At 41.1% G+C, this 24,396-nt stretch overlaps 1 protein-coding gene across 3 annotated transcripts in view; it reads right to left on the bottom strand.

Annotated features, from left to right (window-relative positions):
* The window catches only part of PDE11A (phosphodiesterase 11A), a 312,968-nt gene that overhangs the window by 86,098 nt on the left and 202,474 nt on the right, over positions 1-24,396 (bottom strand). For all 3 annotated transcript variants that reach the window (XM_016152597.2, XM_016152596.2, XM_036236781.1), the window contains 2 exons: positions 1,380-1,526; positions 1,020-1,127 (listed from right to left, as the gene is read on the bottom strand). In XM_016152597.2, coding sequence (XP_016008083.2) covers positions 1,020-1,127; positions 1,380-1,526 — 255 coding nt within the window. The remainder of the gene's footprint in view (positions 1-1,019; positions 1,128-1,379; positions 1,527-24,396) is intronic.

Raw genomic sequence — 24,396 nt, 5'->3', positions numbered from 1 at the left:
TTATAATTTGTCCTGTTGTACATGGTTTCATAATTTCCTCAGAAATGGCACTGAACTATGCATTTTCCCATTCTTAGAGATAATGGGCTTAGAAAAATACATATCCACAGATGTAAGGTCTCTCTGAAAGAGTGACTTATTATTCATGCTAACAGCTGGGTGGGCATGGAGGCAGTCACAATGCAAGTCCCATCTGGCAGGAGGGGCTATTTTGTACAGACTGGCTTTGTTGGTGTCTCTTTTAAGAAAAGAGCATGGGCAAGTGTGCCTCAGTATCTCTTATCTTAGAAGAAAATAAGCACTTTCAGGGAAGATTAGTAAGGTCTTTTTCCTCCTTCTTTTCCTGGCAACTGGCTGGGAAATTTTGCCTTGGAGCGCCATCTAGAGGAAATCCTGCACACATGCGCCATGTTGTCTTGCCTTTGTGACTCGAGCTGAATCCAGTGGTTGGTTGGTATACGGTGATTTTTTTTTTTTTTTTCAGATTAACGGACACAAGGAAATAGAATATGATATAACTAGAATGGAAATAGAATCCCTGATGAGAACAGAACAGTGAAATACCCTAATAGTCTTCACGTTTCCATGTCTGTGACAAATTGCCATGTGATCTTCGTGTCCCTGCGAGTGATATTCGCACATCCCTACGTTGGCTTTCCACCAGCCTAGAGTCTCATCGAGTGATCTCTATGTTGTTACTCACCCCATATCCTCTGCAAAAATATTACTTTGAAAATCCATGCATTGCTTTTGTAAAGAAACCAGTTTCCCAAGATAAAACATTGAAAAAGAGGCCCAAACAATCATTCCAGACTACACCTGCTTCAAGATGTCAGTGATGGTACAGCTTGAAAGCTCAGACATTGTTGTGAAATATATACTCCCATAACCAAGGTAGGTAAATTCCAGTGTAAAATAAATCACATGGCAATTTGTCACAGACATGGAAACATGAAGGAAAAGGCCTATAGGTCCGCACAAATGACAGATGACCTTCCATTATCATCAAACACACTTACAGTTAACATCGCAAACATCAGTTGGCACACGTTGAAGGCATGTCTCCAGTTGTGGTACAGAACCATTCGATAATTTTTCCTCACGGTTAAAAGCCACCTACACAGTGTCTGAAATGGGAGGGAAAGGTTGTGTCAGGCAGTTGTATGTGTTTTCCGTGGACCATTATCAAAATGATGCCTTACGTTTGAGTAACCCTCAACAATCAAAGTCCTTCCACAAACATCTCATGCAGTTTTTACAGTAATCTCACGATGTGTAAGTATTATCATCCTTAATTTGTATTTGGGAAACCTGAGGCTCAGAGTGGCTACCGCGTTGTCCCAGGTGCACTCCCAGAATTACCCGAGACAACATCTTACCTCATAGTCGATTTTAAATTTCTGTACCATCCCCAGCTCCATGAACATCCGAAGAGCAGCTGTGATCATAGCATCAACGTCAAGAGAAAAGTCGTCAAAATGTATGTCATCGATGGCAAGTTCTGACACCAGAGGGATGTTGGCTGCCTATAAAAGCAGAAGGCATAAGTCAAGCCAAGTTCACCGGCTTTCTCAGACCACTCATCTTGCCCTCCTCTCCTGCTTATCAGACGTGCCACATAAATCAGACCTGACCTACACCTAACACTCTGATACAGCTAAACTCTGAGCTGGAAATGTCTTTTCTTTCTGTGGTGCAGATGCCCCAAGCAAATGAAGGGGGGCGGCAGGAGGGGGTGGGGGGAGGAGAAAGAGGAAAACTAATCTGAAGAAGAAATATACACACTGGATCTAGTCTGCAGAAGTAGGATACAATGCTGTCTAGTTTACTGAAACCACAGCCATACAATATATTCTGGTGCATATTACAGAGAACTAAATGCAAGACACATCTGGGCAGCCAGCAGCTGTGGATTTTAATTGCTACTATTCAGGAGAAGGACATGGGAATACACCACTTTGCCTTGTTTCTTATATCTTATATTTATATTATGTTTCTTATATCCTGTAGCTGTGCACGGGCTCTTTGTTACACACGTGTTCCATACATTGGGAAGGATGGAAAGGATCAGACAGCATCTTTTGTACAAAATACATTTTCTCAATAAAGCAAGTATTTGTAGGATTAGCATAAGCATATGTTTCATTGAAGGAATGAATTTATAACACTGGTCAACTTCATTCTCTATATAGATCACCACTTAATTACAATATTGGTCATACATATAGTCCTCCCTCCGTATCCACAGGAGATTGGTTCCAGTACCCCAGTGGATACTGAAATCCAAGGATGCTTAAGTTCCTTATATTAAAATGGATTAGTACTTGGGTAAACCTACCCACATCCTCCTGTATACTTTAAAACATCCCTAGATTACATATAATGTAATGTAATGTAATACATTGTAAATGCTATGTAAATAGTTGTCATACTGTATTGTTTAGGGAACAATGACAAAAAAAAAAAGGTCTGCACATGTTCAGTACAGACGCAACCATCTTAGGCCTAACCATATAGTACACGTCAGCAACAAGGTAAATTTTTTCCGAATGTTTTCGATCTGCCACTCGTTGGAATTCTCAGATGTAGAACCCATGGATATGGAGAGCTGACTGTATTCAGTATTTCCACAACACTCATGTTAGGCAGCTGTGAATCAGTTGTCCTACATAAACTTTAAGGGAAAGAAACTCTTTGAAAATAGTTTTTTTTGTTTGTTTGTTTTTTGTTTTTTGCTGATTTCAGTGGGTTTTCCATATCCTTTAGGCCACTGTTTTCAGATAGTCAGGGAGCATTCTGTATTCATACTCTATGCTGCTCAATGGGTATAAATTACTCCCTGGGTAATTTGGTTGAGCAATGAAACTCAACTCTGGTCACTCTAAGCATTCCAGAAACCATTTAATCAATCCTTCTTCCTACCTCCACACTCCTCCACAGGCATTTATGTCTCTAGGCTAAAATCAGAACACTGCTTAGCCCCCACACCGTGGAAGAGCAATGAACAAGTACATGAATTAAACAGGACAAGTTACATTCTGTAGATTGTTTATGTTCATTAAACAAAAATCAATCAGCTTATCCTTCAGTGAATCATAATACATTAACATGTTTGTAGAATCTAGCTCTTTAGAATTAAGAAGGTAAGGCTTGTGAAATTCAAATATGGTGGTGGTAAAAAGTCTTTGTGTGCATGTCCTTATTCCAAGTTTCTGGCCTTATGCTAAGCATTTCATTACTTTGTTTTTTACTTTAAAAATATTTTAAAATCAACGTTATATATGTACATAGTTTTAAGAGTAAGTTAGGTCTACAAGGCTGGACACACACACACACACACACACACACACACACACATACACACACACGCTAGCAGAACTTTTCTGGTACCAAAATTTTCCCTTACCTAGAAGCAACCACTTTCAAACCATCTGGATACATTTTTTTGGTTTATATTTGACAAAGCAGGATGCTTGCAATTTTATATTTTAATGATTTTCTGCTTTAAGCATTTTCTATTAACTTCCCAACACTGAAGATTATTAAGCTGTCTTGCACTATATCTGTCAACATCTGCTACCTCATACACTAACCCTTCTCACTCTCCAAAACCTTTCTTCTTTTCTGGTTTCTCTCCTCAGTATGGTGAGATACATCTTCCAACAGCTTCCCCCCAAAAAGTGTATGATAGGAAAATTTGTGAAAACTTGCATGTCTGAATTATTTTCATATTATTGTCACATTTGATTGACCATTTGTCTAGATAACAGATTTCTAGGTTGGAAGTAATTCCATTAGATTCAGAAGGCATTGCTCTTTTAGCTTTAGATGTAACTACTGAACACCTGATAGTCAGAAGCTACTCGGAGTCCTAATCCTTTGAAAAATGACTCCCTCTCTGGGACCATTTTTGCAGGATCTTCTTTTTTGCTTCCAGAGTTCTGAAGTGTCATGAAAATTTACCTAGGTATGAGTGTATTTTCACCTATAATCATAGGTCCTTTGTGAGCCCTTTAATCTGGAAAATCATGTCCCTTAATTTTAGTAAAAAATGAAAAATACTCTCTTTGATGAAATATTCCCCTCTTTTATTTTTCTGGAATTCCTTCTATTTGATTTTTGGACTAGGTTTTCTTTTCTTTTTTCTTTCTCCTACATTCCACTTCTTTTTCTTTTTGCTCTATTTTCTGAGAAATGTCCTCTCTCCTTATTTTTGATATTTATTATCATAGTTTTTATTTCTAAGAGCTCTTCTTTTCTTGTCTGGATATTCCTTTGTAATTTTTTAAATAGCATTCTAATTTTGTTTCATGGATGCAATATACCCTCTCTTACTTTCTTTGAGGATGTTAATGATAATTCTACTTGACATTTTCTTCTCCCTCCATAGTTTACTTATCTTTATTAAATGAAGACTTCAATGACCAGCTTGGAGAACTCAGAGATAAGCCAGCCTTTGCTTTAGTTCCTTTGTTTCTTTTGTGCATAGGCCCGGCTGCAACCACGTAGACCTCTTTCTCTTGTTATGTGCCCCTAAGTGTTCACTTGTGTCAATCCTAACCTCGCTTATTAGGCTGTAATAATCTTGAGGCAGATGCCATGTTTCTTTCCCTTAGGGAAGTTCCAAAATGACTCCGCTTCCATCACATTTCAGGGCTTTGCATACGGAGAATGCCATGCACCTAAAGATGATCTGTGCTAGTTGTAATGTGTTCACATTCAAGCTCGAATATGGAAAACCACTTCCCAAGAGGGTAGAAGTCCTGTCCCAAAAGACATAAGCCTTCCGGTCTCAGGAGAAGAGCCTGATTCTGAATTGTCAAAGGGGGTCTAACTCTCTGTCACCAAGGAGCAGAAACAGCGATGGAAACTGCCTTGCTGCTCTCGAGGTGGCCCCTGTCTTAACAATTATTAATAGTGTATCCCCTGATGCCATTATAAATTCTCTACCCTTTGAAGGCACTAAATTCACTTAATTATCTTAAAAATTAAAGAATATAGGCATTTTTTCATTATGAAATGTTAATGGAAAGGAAATAAGAACATTAGGTTGAAAAATGTAGGAAGACCTCTGGTTCACCAAGACCCATCCTTATTGACCTTGTCTCTTTCCCCCTAATAGGTTGATTGATCCACCATTAAATCATACCAGTCTATAGATTACCCTGAGCCCTGTAGTAAACCCCTGTCGGTAGATGCAGAGGAAGTCCCAATCCTTCAGAAACGACCATTTTCAGCTATTTTGAGATGTATAGATTGTTTTTATCTATATTCCTCAATTCAAGGGCAGTTTCTGAAGAATAAAGAGCAGTGTGTATCCTAAGGAAGCAAGCACCAAGGTCTAGTCTGCGAAAACTCTGGGAAGAGTCTTCTGTTGCCAATTCCCTTGTCATGGACACATAAGCTCCCCATCTCTTCTGATAAGGAGAGAATGGGACTGTGTCTTCCAAATCGATAATTACTCTAGCCATAGGATATTAACAAAACAAATCAGAGGCGATTTCTCCAAGTGTCAGTCTTCAACTTCTAATGTTTGTAAGGCACCATATTCCTAAATCAAAGAGGGGTACTGCAATCCCAAATAACTACTGAATTAATAGCCAAGAAATAACATTTGGATAAAAGAACCATTTAGTTTACTGCAGCAATAAATGAAAACACAGATTTTGAGCCCGGGAGCTAATTTGAATAATGTTCAAGAAGTAGGACTCTCGCTGGCTGGGAGTACCTGATATCCTTTGACCATTCCTGTTCTTCGTTTGGGTCTTAATAGTTAAGTGGTTATCAAAGGGAGCCATAAAACTGCCTCCTCTAAAATTGAAAAGGTAGCTTTACAGAGAGGCTGTAAAATGTTAAAATACAATCCGAAATCCTTTGACACATGAATATTACATTTTGTGATGCTCAGAAAATGAAAACAAACAATAAAGGGGGCGGTGGTCCAGCTCTAGCAACTCGAAGGAGAACTGACTTGTTGCCACTCCAGCCCACTCACTCACTTACTTACCCCTCTGGACAAAAGCAGGAGGAGGGACCTTAGGATTCTTGAATTAATGAAGACAAGAGACTGGGCTGTGGAAAGGTGGAAGAGACTGCAGAGTTCTTGGCTTCCCCAGCACTGCTATAGCACTTACTACATGCCAGCCACTGTTCTTGCTCTTTCTGCATATTGACTCATTTGATTTTGACAAAGACCCTAAGATGTAGGGAACATTTTTAGCCCCATGTTACAGATGAGGCAACTGAAACAAATGATAGGCAACTTGTTCAAATTTGTACAGTTGTGATTCACAGAGGTGCATTTGAACTTGGGGCATCTGCTTCTAGAGACTAGCTCCTAACCACTCTGTTGTTTCTAAAGGTGGGTGCTGCCAAGACAAAGGCTTCTCCAATCCTGCATTATGCAAACTAGCTTGGGTGTATGGGCAGTGTTTGGGATTTAGATCCAAATGACTAGCCTATTGATCCATTTTTTATGATAAGCAGCATGGATCCATTTGAGGTGACAATGTTTTGGCCTTACATAAATCCATTTGGAGAAATTTCTAAACTCACCACTGACTATGGAATAAGCCCTAGTTGTTACCATTGTTTTGATTAGAGCAAACCCAGACTATCCTGAAAACATAACTTGTCCTCTGAGGGAGCAGAGGCAGACTTCGGGCAGACAATGACGTTAGCTCAGACTGGCCAGCAGAGCCCTCACGGGACTCCAACACCACCTCGGCCAGGCAAGGTAACTTTGTAAAATAAGGGAAGCAGAAAAAAGGTGATAGGGTGGTGTGGAGAGCAGCAAGATAAGGGATCCTTCTGTCTAGACAGGATCCTGGGAAGGTTTCTCTGGACATTTGGGACACAGCTGAGCAATGCTTAAAACATACACATGCATTCAGGCTTTAGAGGGACTAGAAGTACTAGAAATAACTAGTAGTTAGATAACATACAGTCACATTTCCAATGGTGAAGAGTGAAATTTTAACTAATTTCTATTTTTGCTCAGGAAAGGACACAACTTCTTATGAATCCCAATACAATGTTGCCTCCCTATGCTAATTTCTGAACAGGAAAAGCTGGGATATTTAGGTGCCTCATGGGTTTATCCACTACATGCAAAGCTCGTGGGGAAAAATACAGAATCCCAAGGCGAATGAGAGAGAGCAATAAAGCTCCAATAGTGCTCTGTCAGCTGGCAGAGAGGGTGCTGGCTCAGCACATTTGCAGGTTACACCAGCTCATACAAAACACCACCAGAAACTATGAAGGGCTGCGAAGCCACCTGGCGCCATGTGTAGCAGTGACGTGAAGTTCTGAGTCGTGTTCCTGGGGCTAGGCATACAATGAGATGATTAAATTCTGCAGCTCATGGGCTAAATTTATATACAGAAATAGTAAAGTTTAGACTGTACGAGTGAATATAAATGTTCAAGAATTGCCAAGAAACACACACACACACACACACACACACACACACACACACACGTCCCAGGCTTCTTTATTTAAGAGCAAAGTGATGAGTGATGTGGGCATTAAAATCAAGAGCATCATTGAACTTCACCTTCCCTCCAACAGTACCCTTAAACTCCCCGCACCACACCCTTTCTGTTCCCAGTTCTTTAGTGACGAAGAACTTAATCCCAAAGCCCTGGTACAATTCTTGGCTCCTCTCTCTCCAGCTCTCCTCTTTTCTGGGAAGGGCAGGCACTTCAGTTTGAATGCATGGGAAGGCCCAGAGTGGTGACAGCCTTCACCCTCAGGGAAAAGGACTGAGGAGTACTGCATAGTGAAGTGAGAGTTTGCACAGCCGGGCGACCAAAATGGGGCCCTCTGGCCAGAGGAAAGGATACTGGTCTCCCTGAGAAAGGAGGCCCGGAAGCCACTTTAAATGACAACTTCTTATACTTTAAATACCATCTACTCCAACCAACGGCCACTCTATATTAGATTTAGAACAATTTAGGAAACAAATAAAACAACTTTGCCCAACACTCTTAACTTTTCTGCTATTAGCTTTGGCCTGGTGTAATTATTCTAAAGGTTTGGATTTAATGGGAAGGTTTAGATGTTAATTTCATAAACAGAAACTTGCAAAAGACTGTCAAAAATTCCCAACTCTCGATGGGAGTGGTGAAAAGGAAAAAAAATGCAACTTAATGCACAAATATGATATCAACATGAATTGAATGGATAATTGCCTATGTGCTAGACTGGAGAAAAGAAAGATCTACAGTTCCAAGTGAATTCTCTCTTTTGAAATATCACCATTAGAGTTTCATCAATGTAGATCAGAGAATTCTTACCTACTAAAATGAAAATACTTTTGATGCAATTTAGTGGAAGGAAAGGCTCACAAAGCAGGGTAGAAAGTGAGAATAATTCTCTACAAGATGAGACAACAGTCAGACAACTATTTTGGCAACTGGACAGAAAAAGATGAAGGGAGAAAGACAGCGAGAGAACTTCTGCATCAGCAAGAGGTGAGGCTGTCTAGGTTGTCTGCTCCTGGTGACGGATCAGAGCTGGGGAACCAGTGACAGGGACCAGGAGAGTTGGTTCTACACTTTATTAACAAACAACTAAAGACTAAGGAACATCATACTCCCTCATTTCTGTAGTTTGAAATTATAGATTTACAAAAGAATCGCCACTAACAAGAATTCACAGGAGCAAGCAAACACTAATACTGTGTTTGCACAGGGGACAGCAGGGGGCATCGAGCCTGGAGGCCTGTGAGGTGGTAGAGAAGGAAAATGTTGGGTGATCAGAGGGAACTTGAAGCTCAACTTGCCCTCTTTACGGTTTCAGTAAAAGTCCACCTGATCCCGCCCCGTGTGTGCTGGGATGATGTGCCCCAGTGCGCGGTTACAAAGTTCCACACCCTGCCACGGGGCAGAGCCAGGGAAGGGCAACACCTGCACACTGGGATGAGAATCAGCAGCCAATGACAACAGCGAGCCACCCTGGGGTGAGGAGGACATGGTTTTGTTTGGGTTTTCCATCTATGTCACTTCCCTGATCCCACACTCCCTCTCCCCTTGTTCCATAAACCGAGCCCATCTTTTTGTCCTGCTGGTTAGGGTTAGGAGTGAAATCTGTCACCATGGACATATGTGGTTGGCCACCCAATCATCAATTTCCAGTGAGCTGGTAAGAAAAAATATTTCAATATTCATGCATTCAGTAGAAACTCTTTCTACTCCTGTGCATCGAAAAGTATAGTAGAGCCTCTTTGTCACTTCTGAAACTAAGCGTCTCTCTGCTTCTGCCTGAGCAATGTATTGGCTGTCTCCTTGGAGAAAAACAGACTCAACCTTCCACACATTTTTCATGGTTCCTCTACGCAGCAAGAAAAATAAGAATTTATATATTTCTACTGATCTATCCTGTAAATATTTATCTTGGTTTATGCCATAAAAGCAAATGAAGCATTATAACAAAAGTTTCTACTCTTAGGGCTGAATAAAGCAATCGCCTTCAGTGAAGAAGCAATCTGTCAAGGGAGGCAGAGGGGTGCAGAAGGGATTCCTTGGCTACGAGTCCCTCCCTTGAATCATGCCTGGATTTATTCTCAGATGAGTGGAGGCGTGCCTGAAAATATGCTCACACGTACATCCATGTACACATGTCATGAAAACACAAATTTATTTTTAATTCTTGCTTTTCTGTCAGACTGTCTATCCAGTTTAATTTCGCCCTGAATGTGCTCTTGGAGATGAACGTTGGTGTTTGATTTAAACTGAACGTGCTAGATAGGGGAAAATATTTTGCAAATAGAATCATAAAATTGAAATCCATGTATAAGGGTTAGTGAAAATATTTATAAAGTTAACATTAATAATTTTTATTTAAACAATTAAAAACTCAACATGTTAAGACAGGTTGGCTAGTAGACAATGCATTAGAAGAATTTTTTTTTTTTTCCATTATGGTGCATGTATTGAGTTGTGCTATGTACCAAGTATCATGCGAAGCACTTTGTAGTATCTCATTTAATCCTCCAACAACCGAATGGGTAATTGTCTATTATTAGTACCAATTTAGAACATAAGCAACTTGCCCAAGGTCACTTAACTAGAAAACTGCTGAATCTGCCTCTTGTCCCCTATGTTCATAATCTTTACCCCATGTGGTCTTCATAATTATTTGAACGTTCTCTTTCTTAGATTCACTGTGGCATTGCCATGGCATTATTAGTTCCAGACATTTTTGTCCATTCAGTATGTATGTATGTATGTGTGCACGTAAGTATGTATTTATTGACTTTTCTTTCTAAGTTGGTGGCTCATTCTTTATAAGTTCCATAAGGAAAGGATTAAGATTCTCAAACATCAGCAGTTATTACAGTACTTCTTTCATGGCTAGTACTTAATAAATGTTGGTCAGTGGTAAGCTAAGCATATAATGTCTAGAGTCAAACAGGTGTGACTTTGAATCTGAGTTTTGTTGTCTGCTTGAGCTATGGCCTTGGGAATATAACAATAACTATCTCTCCTAGTCAGTAAAAATGTTAAGTGAGGTAAAATGCTTAGCACGGTGTCGGGCTCATAGTAGGCCCTCGATGTACTATAACAGTATAGAGCTGCCATAACAGAGTATCGCAGTTGGATGAATTAAAAAACAGGAATTTCATTACTTTTTTAAAGACCTATCTCTAATACAGTCACCTTCTAAGGTACTGGAGTTGGGTTTCAATATGTGAATTTTGTGGGGACACGATTCCATCCGTAATTGATGATTATCATTATTACACACTAATTGAATACTGAATTTCCAAGAATTCAAAAAAAATGATTCATGCCAGACTCAAGAATGGTGGTCCCCTTTGAAATGTCCTGATTATAATTCTAGTCCTTCCTCTCCATGGTTCCTTAGAGAAGGCAATCTACAAAGGCTTTCTCTCCTCAGCAAAGTGTACCATATTCACTCTTGGAAAGAAAATGTATTCAGTGCTAGGGTATCCAAGATACACTGGAGGAAAACATGATTCATCGTGTTCAGGTTAAACATCTCAAAAGATAAGGGTCAGGAGGGCTGTAAATTTGTCGAATATGAAATCAGATTCTCCGTTCTGCCAGGGAAGGTAATCCTCTCGTGTGGAACTGGCAATGGAATCGTTCTTCACCCTAATATCTTGTTGAAAGAGCCCTTACCATTCCTGTGTTCCTATTATTGAACCTCCCTTATTTAGAAATTACTGTGCGGCCATGCTGTTGAGGAAAGGCCCAGGGAAGGTTTCTCATTTCCAGAGAGCCCTGGTGTGCCAGCCTCAATATGTCTTACCCTGCTGGGCTTGATGGAACTCCTCCCTCTGCAAGGCTCTGCTCTTATCTGTCTGCCCTTATGAAGCCCTCCCCAGTGCCTCTAACCGTGAGCAGTCTCTTGCATAATTCTCCCAGTAAACTTTGTCTTTTTCTCTCCTACAGCATTTACCACAGTCTGCTCTCTGTTGAATTTACTGTTTAGTCATTCTTCCACTCCATTCAACAAATATTTAGTGAGTGCTTACTATGTGCCAGATACTTTGTAGAGTCCTGTGTAAGTATCCATTTATCTTACTAGACAGGGACTCCCTGAAGGACAGGACAGAACGGAAACTGTGTCTGCCTCATTTTTGTACCACCCAGAGGGCCTGCCACTTGGCAGGCTTTCCGTGAACGTTAGCTAAATTCAACTGACAGATTGAAAAGGATACCTTCTCTGAGAACACCATCCTCAGAAGGAAGAGGCGGTTAGGAGAGTAAGAGGAAGCAGTATCCTGAGGCTTGAAGAAACGCTCCATTTCCAGTGGGCAGCAGAGATCAATAGAGGTTTAAACTCTCAACCTCTCTCCTGAGAGAGGGGCCCGCAGGGAAGAGGGCATGTGGCAGAACCAGCGTGAGGAGAGCGCTAGGGACTAAGCTCAGCAGAGGGGAATTACCAGGTAGCTGCACATCTGTTGCTTTCTTCCCTCCTCTGCTGCTTCTGAAATCTGTGGATAATGTACTTCTGAATTCCCACCCTGCTTCTACATAAATGGCAAAGCGATTTAGCGATGTGAAGAGTCGTTTGATAAAGCCATTTATAACGGCTCTTTTTTAGTTCTCTTTGAGACAGGGAGAAGGATAGAAGGATCAAAGCTAATCCAGATACTGATTACAGACACCAGAAGTAGAACTTAAGTTTTAAACCATGGTACTTTGTTGCTTTCCGTACTTTCTGTTAAACTCTCATAGTCTACCATCACTAGGATGATTGATCATTAGCCCCACAAATAAATGTGCAAATGCTGCTCTCTCGGTTTTGGCTGTGAAGGAAAGGAGGTAAGAACGGAACATATGCAGAGGGCAGGGGACTTACAAAGTGAGGCGCAGGGACGAGGGAAGGAAGCTGGGTCGTCAAGTGCCCCTTGAGCACCTACTGTATGCTTTCAACTGTGCAAGCGTTGGATGAGAGGGCGCAGAGTCGAAATGCCTCCAAAGTCAACCTTACCTGATTTAGGATGCCAAGAAATAATAGTTCACTCGGATCCTTTGAAGAGATATAAAAAGGAAGGGCATTAGCAGCTAGTTTCTCATTGAGTATTCACACCCCTCTGAGGCCCAGCAAGGTTAACCAACTTGCTGGTAAGAAGCTTGAATAAGTTAAGAAGATATGAGAAATCTAAAGGGAAAAGGGAAGGGGGAATAGAGTGATAATCGGGACAGTTTTATAACTGTAATGCCCAGGAATTAGGAAAGGACCACCGAGTAGGCCTAAACATGAAATTCAAGTTGGAAATGAGAGACTGTGAGCAGAGGAGCCTGAAATGTATGTCCGCCTTGGCTGGGCAAGATAGCTTGTGCCTTTTAGGTATGCAGATTCTTCGGAAAGAAAAATAAGCTCGCTGCCACCTGCTGTCCAGACCACCTTGGGGTCTTCCTCCCCTCCCCTCCTGCCCAGCAGTGAAACCAAGGAACAGAGAATAACTGGGCTGGAGACATAATCATTACTAAGACTAATGGGAGACTCCAGCTCAGGAAACAGAGGGAGGGGGGAACTTCGAAGGGCTAGAAATAGATAAAGAAAGACCGAGGCTAGGGAGATGGGAAGGAAAGAGTATGCAGGAGAGTGGTGAGTGGGAGGTAGGAGGAGGAGAAATGTGCTCTCGTGACCTAGCAGGACACCCTGAGGTCTGGCAGTGGCGCTGTGCCGGGGGAAAGAGTCAACGAGCTGGACCGCTACGACTGCTCCATGCTTTCTTTGGGCTGTGTAGCATTAGTGGATCAGCATGAATCTAAAGTGTGTTGGAACCTTCTGCAAATTCTTCTTTGTACATTCACACTGTGGAAAGCAGGAGGAGAAAGAACTTTTCCCTTCTTCCGGAATCACAGAAGATCCACCTGCCAGGAGGTGCAGTGGGCCATTGGTCCAGATTACCTTAGTCAGTCACTGTCTATCAGGTGATTTTCCTTATCGGGCCTCTCCATGGGGATAACTTCTGAAAGGAATGCTTTCCTACTCGGCGACTATGATGAATGAATGGTATTATGCACCATCCCCCCCACCCCCCATATGAGAAGATTCTATATGCCTTCGCACGGCCACGTGACCCTGTGCTGCCTGTGGGATGGTGGCACTTCCCTGCCCACTGACGCCAGGCTTGGCCATGCCTTGCTTTGGCTTGTGACATGTGAGTGGAGGTGACTGCACACCACCCTGCCCATCTACACATACAGAGCAAATCTGTAAGACCCCTCGTGTAGTTTTGCCAGCATTCTCGCTTGATCCTAGAATGAAGAAGATGCGTGGAAAGGGCCACAGAGCCACAGTGACCTGTAGCTGACAGATTCTGAGAGCCAGAACAAACCTCTCCATAGCCTAGTGAAAGTTGTTATAATGACCCTTTCCTCTCTACAGTTTACATCATCCTGGCTTTTATAGGTCCAGTGTCCACAGTAAAGGATAACTGTTCCATTCATGAATATTTTTTCTTCTTACCTCTAACTATAGTAGACTTTGTACATCACAGAAAAATCATGCCATAAGGAGAGAGAAAAACTGGCATATTGAGAAAGAAAAATAGACTGAGTGTATCTCAGGCCTTTGGGTGATCTAGTGCCCTTAGGTGCAGAAGCACAATGGCCAGAACTACCGCCAGAGCATATTCAGCCCCTGCTGCCTCTGGAATGGGCTCCTAGCAGCCTAGGCAGAAGCACCAGCTTCCACCTTAAATCAGCTGTTTTGATAACCAGTTTTGTTCCAGATTCACCTGGGTAGTTTATAAGTTTAGATTTCCAGGCCCTACCTTGAGATTTTGATTTAGTTAAATCTAGGATGGGAACCCAGGAATCCTTATTTTCTGAATATTCCCCAGTGATGCTGGTGAGATGCCAGGCTGGGAAGTTACCACCAGCCGCCTTCCCACGGGCTTGCAGGGCCTTGAGGGTGCCAGAGAAACTCAGGCTCTTCTAGGGTTCTGGTCAGAAGGCTAGTGTTCAGCGCCAGCCTGTCTGAGCCAGAGGAGAGCCTTGGCTCTAGGAATTTGAGGACACTCAGACCCCTGTGGTATTTCTTGGACAGGTAGCAGCCATGACACACGTGAGTACATCTGTTCTCCCAGGCCCTGTCTCATTCTCTCCCCTGCTAGCTTATTAGGTGGGCTGAGTCCTCCTTTATCTCGGAGAGGCAAGGATTGTATCGACCTTTGCAGCCCATTGAAGGGACCAGGAAAACAAGAGGTCTTCTGTCGAGGCTCTACAGAGGTTGACAACCTGTCTATTATCTCATTGCTTACCCACGGGGCTTCTGTGCTCCTTCCATTGCTGCCTCTGAAGTATCCCAAAAGTCAGACCTGAGCCCTGGAGAGCAAAGGGAGAGAACAACGCATAGGAAAGGACCCAGCCATCGGAGAGAAACAGAGCTGCTGGAGGAGACAGAAGACAATTTGCATGTCACCCTCACCACCATCACATCTAAGATTACAGCAGAAACATGAGACAAAGAACATGAGTTTCTAAAAAAGAAAATTCAGTAAGTAAATTGAAGAAGATGGTTTCTATTGAGAGCCAAAGTAATGAGTTGGAAGATCAAGTGGAAGAAATAAACTGAAGCACAAAAAAACATACACACATTTGGAAATTTGGAAATCTGGAAGAAAAAGACAAAATACTTAAAGGATAGATTTAGGATAAAAATGAGCAACACCAGGAATTCCAGAAGGAGAAAAAGGAACCTACTGTGGAAGGGAAGTAATAAAGCAACCAAAACAGACCACTTCTCTAAATCGAAGAAAGACCAGGGTCTGCAGAATCGATGAAAAATACCCTACACGCAGGCATATGATAAAATTCCTGGAATCTAAGGTAGAAGGAAAAAAAGCTACAGGGTGCCAAATAGAAGCGATGAATAACTTAAAAAGGAAAAGGAGACTGGGATTTGATTTCTCAATGCAACCTTGAAAGCAAAAAGATAACATCTATACACATGTGAGACAAAAGAACTGTAATCTTAGATTCCTATACCCAGCAAAGATGAGAGACAGACATTGGTGCCTAGGTAAGGATTCAGAGCTTTGAACCAAACAAGTGAGTCTGAAAAGAGATTCTGAGAGTAAAAGGTGAAGAGGAGAAGAAAGGGTGAGCGATGAAACTTGCAATACAGAGAGCTAAATCTCAATGGGAGATAACAAAAGATTGACTGGGATGATCTAACATAAGTATCAAATAATGATTACTGAAATAAGGTAGATATTGACTGCCAGGGGAAACTTAATGACCTTCTAGAAGAGAAAGTGTGTAATTATGACAGGCAAAACTGAGGGTTGGGTGCAGTCGTGAGGAGGGTGAGCACGGGAAAAGAGAAAAGAAGGGAAGGAAAACATCTCCAGGCCTCTGCTGGTTAGAGGTGGGGAATAGAAATATTCTAAAGGTGGTGGTAGAAGAAGTGAGGAAATGGTCGACTTGGTGCCTCCCTATAACCATAAAATACTCTGGGGGTAGAATTCTCACTAGTGGAGGAGAAGAAGGAGCTTGAGAAGCACCAAAGATTTTGTCAGAGACCCGCTTCACTGCTCTTGAAATAATATCTAGTGTCTCCTCAACTGAGCCCTGTTTTGACTGTTTGGCTTTCATTTCTAAATCAGCCCCTGCTCTGGGAACTACACTTCTCTGACTTTTGCTCAGTGCTCCACTTTGCACTCACTAGCTTTGGGTCCTGAGCTCCCCGTGGTCTGGGCTCCAGCCCTTCCTTCACCTAAGACACCACACTTCACTGTTAGATGGGCTGAGGGCGGCACGGGGAGTTTGCCAAGGAGAGTCTGGGCCAAGCCCAAGATGGCTCTGGGTCTCTGAACAATTGAAGGAAAGGAAGGAAGCCGATTCTGGAGGTGTTGTAGGATAGTGTTCCAGATAGCTCTCTTGGACCAGTTAAATCCTTAGGGGTGCTGAAATGATTCCATTCACCTTTCTCCTTTCCTATCCCACCCCACCCAAGATCCTTCTAATTCTGAGCTCTGTTTTGAATCTTTGGGTTCTGGGATGATTTGAGGCCTGTCTTTCACTGGATCACCTGTAGTTTTCAGGGATTTCAGGAAAGCATTTGAGAGACCTTTGTTTCATCCTCAGCTCAGATCATTAGGAACAAGGCAGAATGGGCTGTGCCTCTGGATAGCACTCAGAAAGTTTGGAAATGATAGCAGTCTGGTGCCTTCTAGCATAGTGCCAGAGAGGCTGAACAACTTGCCAAAGGTGAGAGCCCCTGTTGGGTCAAAGCCAGGATCGGAATCTCCTGATTTCCAGTCAGGGCTCTCTCCCCCAGTCCCTGCTGACCCTTCCAAGTCTCCCTTCCCATTTCAGGCAGAAGCTACCAACATTCAGAGCACTCTGCTCAACCTATCTCTTAGATATGACTCTAATTAGTAGCGTTCTATAGATATGCCTTGACTGTGAGGCATTTCAGATGATGCATTTCACATAATGATCATATTTATACTTCCATAGCAAGAAAATTCCAGCACACAGAAACATTTTAAATAAATCTAATAAATGATAAAATAATAAAACTTATCCAAGGGAGAATATTCTTAAAATGGTAATTACCACTGAGAGGAAATAGTTTTCCTTTATGATGATGATCCAATTAAATGGAAATTTTAGATTGAGTTCATTTTATGGACCCACATAGGAGAACTGCACACTAACACATCTAAGAAAGAGAACAGACAGATTGTAAATTTATATTCTAAAAATAAATCAGGTTATATTTCTTATCATTCTAGGCCTTCTTATAAAAACACACCAGGTGAATAAAGCCCTTTTTCTGTCTTATCCATTCATGTCTTATTAAATACTGAGCTCATGCAGTGCCCTCCGCTTCCTCACAACAGAATATGGGTAATTCTTGAAGAGTCATGAACTACAGGGTGGAGGAAAAAAGCTTCTCGCTCTTATCTGGTATTGCTGGATATAAACTATGGGTGCGAGACAGCGGTTATTTATTTATTTTTTTATTCTTTTAAAGGTCACAAAGAATAAATGATTACAATAACATTTCACCAACTGACTCTAGGTTTTTACCAGTAAATCCTGATATTGATTCTAAAAGCTGCAAATCTTTTATTCAAAAATATCTGATCAGGCTATAAATCCTTAAAACCCAAATCTTTTCTGAATGAAAGATCTATGAAAATAGATGATGGATTTCACGGGCCGTCAAAGCAAAAAATGTTACATTTCCTTGTTTGTCATTGAATATGATATAAAACACCTGAAGGCAGATTATTTATATTGATAAAGTTATTCTTTGGCATTGGAAACTGTTTTCTGGGGAATAAAAATAAAATATCGAAATAGCTTTTTGTCAGAACTAGAGCTTTTCTGCTTTTGAATTAGGTGGTGAAAAATAATGTGGATAAATGCCAAAAGCTATTTTCTTTGAGTCAAATATAGAGTATGCTATTGCAAGCATCGGCCAGAGTGGACTGCTTTCCCATCAGACAACATATTTTAGCAACCATCTACCATTATTTTTGCTGGAGATAAAGGAGTTTATCTTTTAACAGTCTTTACCTTTTCCTTTTCCTTTTTCTTTTTGGTTATTTTTCTTTTTTTTTACAGTTCTTTCCCAGAGGTCACCAAACATTAGATTCATATTTCAGTCAGATTAAGTATATCAAAAATTATTCTCTTTCTGGGTAGTGATTGTGAGATTAAGAAGTTAGTTAGCCTTGTTATTTTCTATGGCTACAGACAGTGGTCCTCACTCCATCCAACTTTCTTATCAATAACGTGTCATGAAGGGGCTCATTAAAGGAATGTGGCCAGATAAAGCAAGTCCAATGTCATAGCTCCCCAAACAACTGGGAGCTAATGTACCACTCAGATAGGTCTGGAAAGTCATCTCGTCATAATAAAGACTTCAAAGGATGTTCGCTAGACAAAACAGAAGTTGGCATATGTGTGTGTATCTACATAAATCTATACATGTCCGCTAATTTGTTATTTTAAGCACCATAAAACATTTTACAAATAAGGGCCATAATTACATGATGTCAATATTCTTTAATAATCGAAAAATGCTGTAAAAATATTTATATTTAGAGGTTCAAGCCTCAGTATGCTGAAATAGTCCATATATAAAGTTAGAAATATGTATTGTTCTCTCTTCTATATTTATTGTCATTTTTCTTAACTAATGCGACAAGGTATATCATACGCTTAAGAGCAGGGCTTGCTGCAAAGAGCATTTACAGACAGTAGCTCCAATCCCAGCTTCGATACTGATTTGAAAAAGTTATTTTACATCTCTGAGCTGTGCTCCCCATTAGGTCGAAAAGGCCCAAATCATTAATCTCAGAGAGCTGTTTTGATGATTAAATTAAGGTAGCACATGTGCCTGGCACATAGTAGGTGCTTGACAAATGACAGTAATTGTAATAATTGTGATTACTATTACTTTCATTACACCTAACTTGAATAACTTCTGAGGCCCTGGCTATTTGGCATGGAGGGTGGTCACTATTTCACTGTGACTTAGAAATTGCTTTTTGTTATACATTACCAACTATGAATGAAAAAATGATGAGGTTGTGGGGAAAAGGAATAGGTTAAATATTCAAAGACTGTCCTGGACAGAAGGGAAGATGCGGTCTCAGAGAGCTCCCTTTGCAGATCCTGAAAACTGGAGTTTCGATTTCATTTACAACAGTCCATAATCTCAGTCACACATAAGAAACCTGGCCACCTCTGCCCAGTAAAATACAAATCACTGACTACCCTTTTTTATTTTAGGCCGTTAGATAGTTAGTACGTCGTTAATTCCTGCACATACTCAAGCTCAATATCATTGTCAGTTCCGTTTTATTTCCACCTTCCTTCCAAGATCCCTCGTCGGAGGTAAAGACCTGCTCTCTGAGTGTCCCTGGGCATTCTACGGCGATGTGAATCTTTAGGAGTGCTCCTTTTTGAGACAATTTACAACTCAAAACAGCAACACATTTGCTTTTCAGGGTAAAAATACTGACAATAAAAATGGTACAGCTTTGAAATATACATTACTGTAATTAAAGTGACTTGCTTTTTGGAAATTTCCTAAGACAAATTTTTATTGCAACTATTATTTAAGGATGAGCACAATAATTAAAGGCTCATTCTCAGAAGAGTACCAATGCCAGGATCTGGATGTCCTATGGCATTTCAGAGCACAGAACATGGCCAGTGTGGATGCTGTACTCACTCTTTTCAGGATAATGTGGGGGCCCAGGCCAGTGTCTGCTCAGACTGGTGTTCCCTGGCACCCTGTTATAGAAGCCATGTGGCAGATGGGCTTTGAAAAAGATGTAGACGAAATGGCTGGGTCAAGTTATATTCTCCATTATGAGGTACAATGCCTGCCCATGAGGATATAAAGTCTCAGAAATGGTGCAGTAGAGTCACCTATTTAACTTTGTTTAATAGAATATTTGCTGAAACATCTTTAGTGGGTGTACGGCACATCTATTACTAATCCGTGGAATCGTGTTCTATGAGACCAGCTTGGGAAACATCAGCTAGACCTGTGCTTTTCATTGCTAGCTCTGTAACAATCTCCTGGATGCTTAAAAAAACGTACTAATGCCAGCCTTCTGCCTCACTTCTTTTTAACTGGTATGGGGTGATGTCCAGGTATTAGTATTGTTTTTAAAGTCTCCCTTTCCTGGGTGAGTCTAACGTCCAGACAGGGCTGAGAACCTTTGACCTAGGCCTACCACTAATGACACTTAAGCATCCCAGTTATCCCTTATCTAGTGCACAGAGCCATAGTGAGGGAGAGAAAACATCTCCCAAGTTCTGATATGTCAGAGAAAGTTTTCTCTGGGGTCAGATCAGGATCACCATTGATCTTGAAATTTAGCTGATGTCACTGTGCTGGTTTCACAGGCCCACTCCCTATCACGCTGCCTCTCCTTGGTGGTCGCCATTTTCAGTGGGAATGGACAGGCTGCCTTCTTTACCCAGAACCTTTCTCGAAAACCTATACCGCCTAATACCATGATCTTAGGTAGGGGAGGAATTGTTCTTCCTCAAAAAACAGTGAGAACCTCTGCTGTAAGTAAAACTTCCAAGACTTTCCTGGGGTGGTGGAGAGGAAATCAGTCTGAAGAGTTAGGTAGAACTTTTTAAGGGCAAGATAATTCACAAGATCAGATATTAATAAAGTAATATATGGTATTTACTTTGCATTTAGAATACACAGTATACATAGCATCTCACCTCTAGCAGAGGGAGGCTTAAGTGTTCCACGCCAAAAGCCCTAATTTAATTCTCACTGTGGCTCCACATTTAGCAGCATTTCCTTTAATCAGGAGGTAAGATTTGGGGGCCAAGACTGATCATCTGCAATGTCCAGTGACACTGCAGGTGAAAACTACCTGCCCTGTTACAGTCCTATTCCTTAATATTTGATTCTTATCTGGGGGGATGAAAACATTGTGCTTTATGTAATACATATAAAATATGACATTTACCACTGACAGGGCCCTGTGTTCAAACATCTGGCCTCCCCACTTTCCAATGCCTCATCTCGATCTTCACAGCTGAAGTCTGTCCTCTTTCCTAGCTGACAGTGAGAGAGCCAATGAAATACTTTTCCCTGTTGCTGGGTGACTGTGAATATTTTGAAAACATGTCCCATAAATGCAGCAGCTTAGAAGTTCGCCATTGGCTGGCTGAGGGCTCTGTGCAATGCTGACTCATTAGGCTGGCAGAAGAGTGACAGGTGGGAATAGCTATGAATACTTTCCTGGCCTGATGTTCCACAGAGAAGAAAACTATTTCAAGGCTGAGTGACAACTATAACATAACCTGTTAGAAGAAAAATAAATCTCCCTGAGTCTACACTGAGGCATCTGAAGGACTGTTATGGGAATACTGCAGAAAAAAAGAAAGCAACTCAGGGTTGTCTTATTCTCAAATACCCTGCTTTTCATGGTCCGATTAGCGGTTTTACCTGTCCTAGAAATGTGTGTGTATTTCTACATACCTTTTGTAGCTTTGTGTTGATACATTTTTAAAGTCCAAACTTGTTTACTCAGAAAAAAAATTTTAAACTATGTCAAGGAGGCCTTCTAAATTTTTGTCTCCTTGTCTCCAGAGTCCCCTCCTTCACCTTTCCCCCTTGACCTTCAAGTACAAAAATCTGGCAGTCACAGGATATGCTCAATGTTGGGGCCAGCACTAGCTGCACTTTTATCTCAATCTGTCCATTTAAAATATTTGCATCTTGGTGGGAGGATAAGCAAAGTCTTGTCTAAACAGCTTTGGGATTCTCTGTGCAGCCAGAGAGAGCTGTTTGTATACAAGTAACTGCTTTTGCTGACACTGGGTTAACTGTTCATACACAAATCTGCCAAAGAGCCTCTAGGAAAGAATGTCCTTCTACTAACTGAATTCTAATGAGGCCAGGAAGTAGATTAGGAATTGAGTTATTTTACCGTGCGTTTCAAACATCAGATATAGGGTTGTTTGCCCTATTTGATCTGCATAATTCTCCAGAAGGTTCTAATTAGTTCATGAAGAAGTGACTACTACAGAAGGAATCTGTGGGTTATTAGTTGATCCAGTTAAAGGGGGCTTTTCTAGTTATACATCAGAGCCTCCAGTGTTCAAACACAATGGAAAGATGCCGCTATGATATGACCAGATGAGACAGCTAGTAAGGAGCAGTTCCTGAGTCAATTTAATTGGCATGTCCCTTGAAGTTATATTTATTTGCTTTATAAATTTAGGTGAGTTTGAGAGCCAAATTAAGGTGACCATCAGCAAGATTAGGTGGGGAAATAGAAATGCTTTAAGGACACAATAGTACACTCTTTTCCATAATGCAATTTAATCAAATCGCTCGGGAAACCACTTCAGCAGATAGACCACCGGTGGGTATCACCCAGTGTCTATTATTATGAATTTTGAAAGGACTGTTATGAACATCTCATCGTGCCACAGGAAATGTGTGCTTTCCAAAAGAGAGCTCATGGGCAGGTTAGGGACTGAAAGCCACTATCTGAAAGTTACATGCATGTACACCTCACCTATGAAGGACAGCTATGATATTATCTGACTAGTACTCTCTCCTTTCTAGGGGCATTGGTCCTCCACTCCAGCCAGGTGTTTCTATATGGGAGCTGACATATTCTTCTATGATCACATCCCTGTCATTGTTGATTGGTCCAGAAATGGTCACTTGACCCAAATTGGACCAATCAGAAAACTTCCTTGAGATTCTTCGGACTGGAATTTGAGAATAGTTCTTTCTAGAGGAGGTTGCTGAAAGATAAGAAACTTAGGCCCTGATAGAGGTCATGTTTACTCCATTGTAAAAAAAGCCAGGCTGCCTTGAGCACATCCGGGAGCTCAATGCTGCAATTAGGTTTCTGCACGGCTGGCTTAAGGGACCACTTGGGGGCTTGCTGCAGCCAGCTCCGCGAGTGCTCAGGTGCTTCTTCCTGCAGCTGTTGGCTTTGCAGGATGACATTCCCTGTAGTAGGTTTTCCTTTTGTCACTCGGTGTACTCCCACCTGTAACCCTTCTTAGGAGGAACCCTGGGCTCATGTACATTACATGGTGGATGAAGATTTTACATCAGGAACCTTGCACTCTACTCGATCCTCCTCACGAGTAGATTATACAGTGCACAAAAGATCTCATGTGGAGGGAGACACCTGATCACAATCGGTGCAAGCAGGTACATTCCTAATAAGAGAATATCTGGACCTTTGGTTTTTAAGGGGGTTATCAAAATGACCAGTCTTTGCTCTTACACATAACTCCTCAGGGAACCAGAGGAAAGCTGTTTTCAAGGAGATCATTGATGGTTTGAAAGATATTTCAGGCAGAATATAAATTTATCCATGGGTTTAAAGAGAGAGTGATTCCTAACATTTTTCATAATGGAGCAACATAGTAATAGAAAGCCTCTTTCCTTTCTTTTCTGAACACTAGGACTTTCCTGTTGGTGGTGAGGGGAAGAGTACAAAGTGTCCTTCCTTAAAAATCCAACTTCAATGTGTTATGGGGTTTGACAAATTTAAGCCCAATGGTGAGGATGGCCACCTATTTCTGCAGAAACTAACACAAAGCTTGGTTTTCACAGAGCTCCCCTGTCTCTGGAAAGACCCAAGATGAATAATATATGTTAGAAAAATGAACCTAGTAAAGGGAAGAATGGGATCATTCAGCACAAGAATTGTTTGGGATTTATCCTTTGGGAGGAAAAATCACTTTTAGATCTCAGGAACCTATCGCTTGAAGTAGATATTCCAAAATGCTGAAGGATGAGAAAGCACCTGTTAAATAGTAAAGCTGGATTACTTTACAAACTATGTAAGCTTAAAAACAAACAAACTAACGAAAGAACAAACACACTCTTTGCAGAGTCTTTTGAAATTCTAACTCTATTAAGGAACTAAGCCATGATTACAGAAAGACTCATAATTGGACCACAAGGACAGGGCCAAGCGAGGACCAGAGGAACCTGAATCAAAGAGTTCCACGTCATTTTGAAAGGGAATATTACAAGTTCGGTGTGTCTACCTGTATCACAATTTCTTAATTTGTACACTCTAATTAATTGGGCATTTATTTGTACCTCAGTTTCATTAAATGGGATATAGCCACTGATTCTCCTTTAAAGGCTTCTGTTAACATTCAATGAAATAAAAGCTATGAAAGCATTTTGAATTAGCAAGAATGCTATAGCTATAACAGCTATTACTTTTAGTGAATAGCAATATTTAAAACATATAACGATTGGTATCATGTCATTCCCCAGTAAGCCCAGAAACTGTATTTTAAAGTTCATCCACCTGTAGATGATTAATAGTAGAATATATTTAAGGCTTTTACCTCTGGATATGCTAAAAAAAAAGAGCCTGCACTTCTGTAAATTCTTGCCATCCCTTCTCACACTTTC

The sequence above is a fragment of the Rousettus aegyptiacus genome, unplaced genomic scaffold (genome assembly GCF_014176215.1).
Source record: "Rousettus aegyptiacus isolate mRouAeg1 unplaced genomic scaffold, mRouAeg1.p scaffold_m13_p_2, whole genome shotgun sequence".
In the NCBI taxonomy this organism is placed as follows: Eukaryota; Metazoa; Chordata; class Mammalia; order Chiroptera; family Pteropodidae; genus Rousettus; species Rousettus aegyptiacus.
Note: the sequence above shows the minus strand (reverse complement) of the source record. Positions and strands in the feature narration are given on the sequence as shown.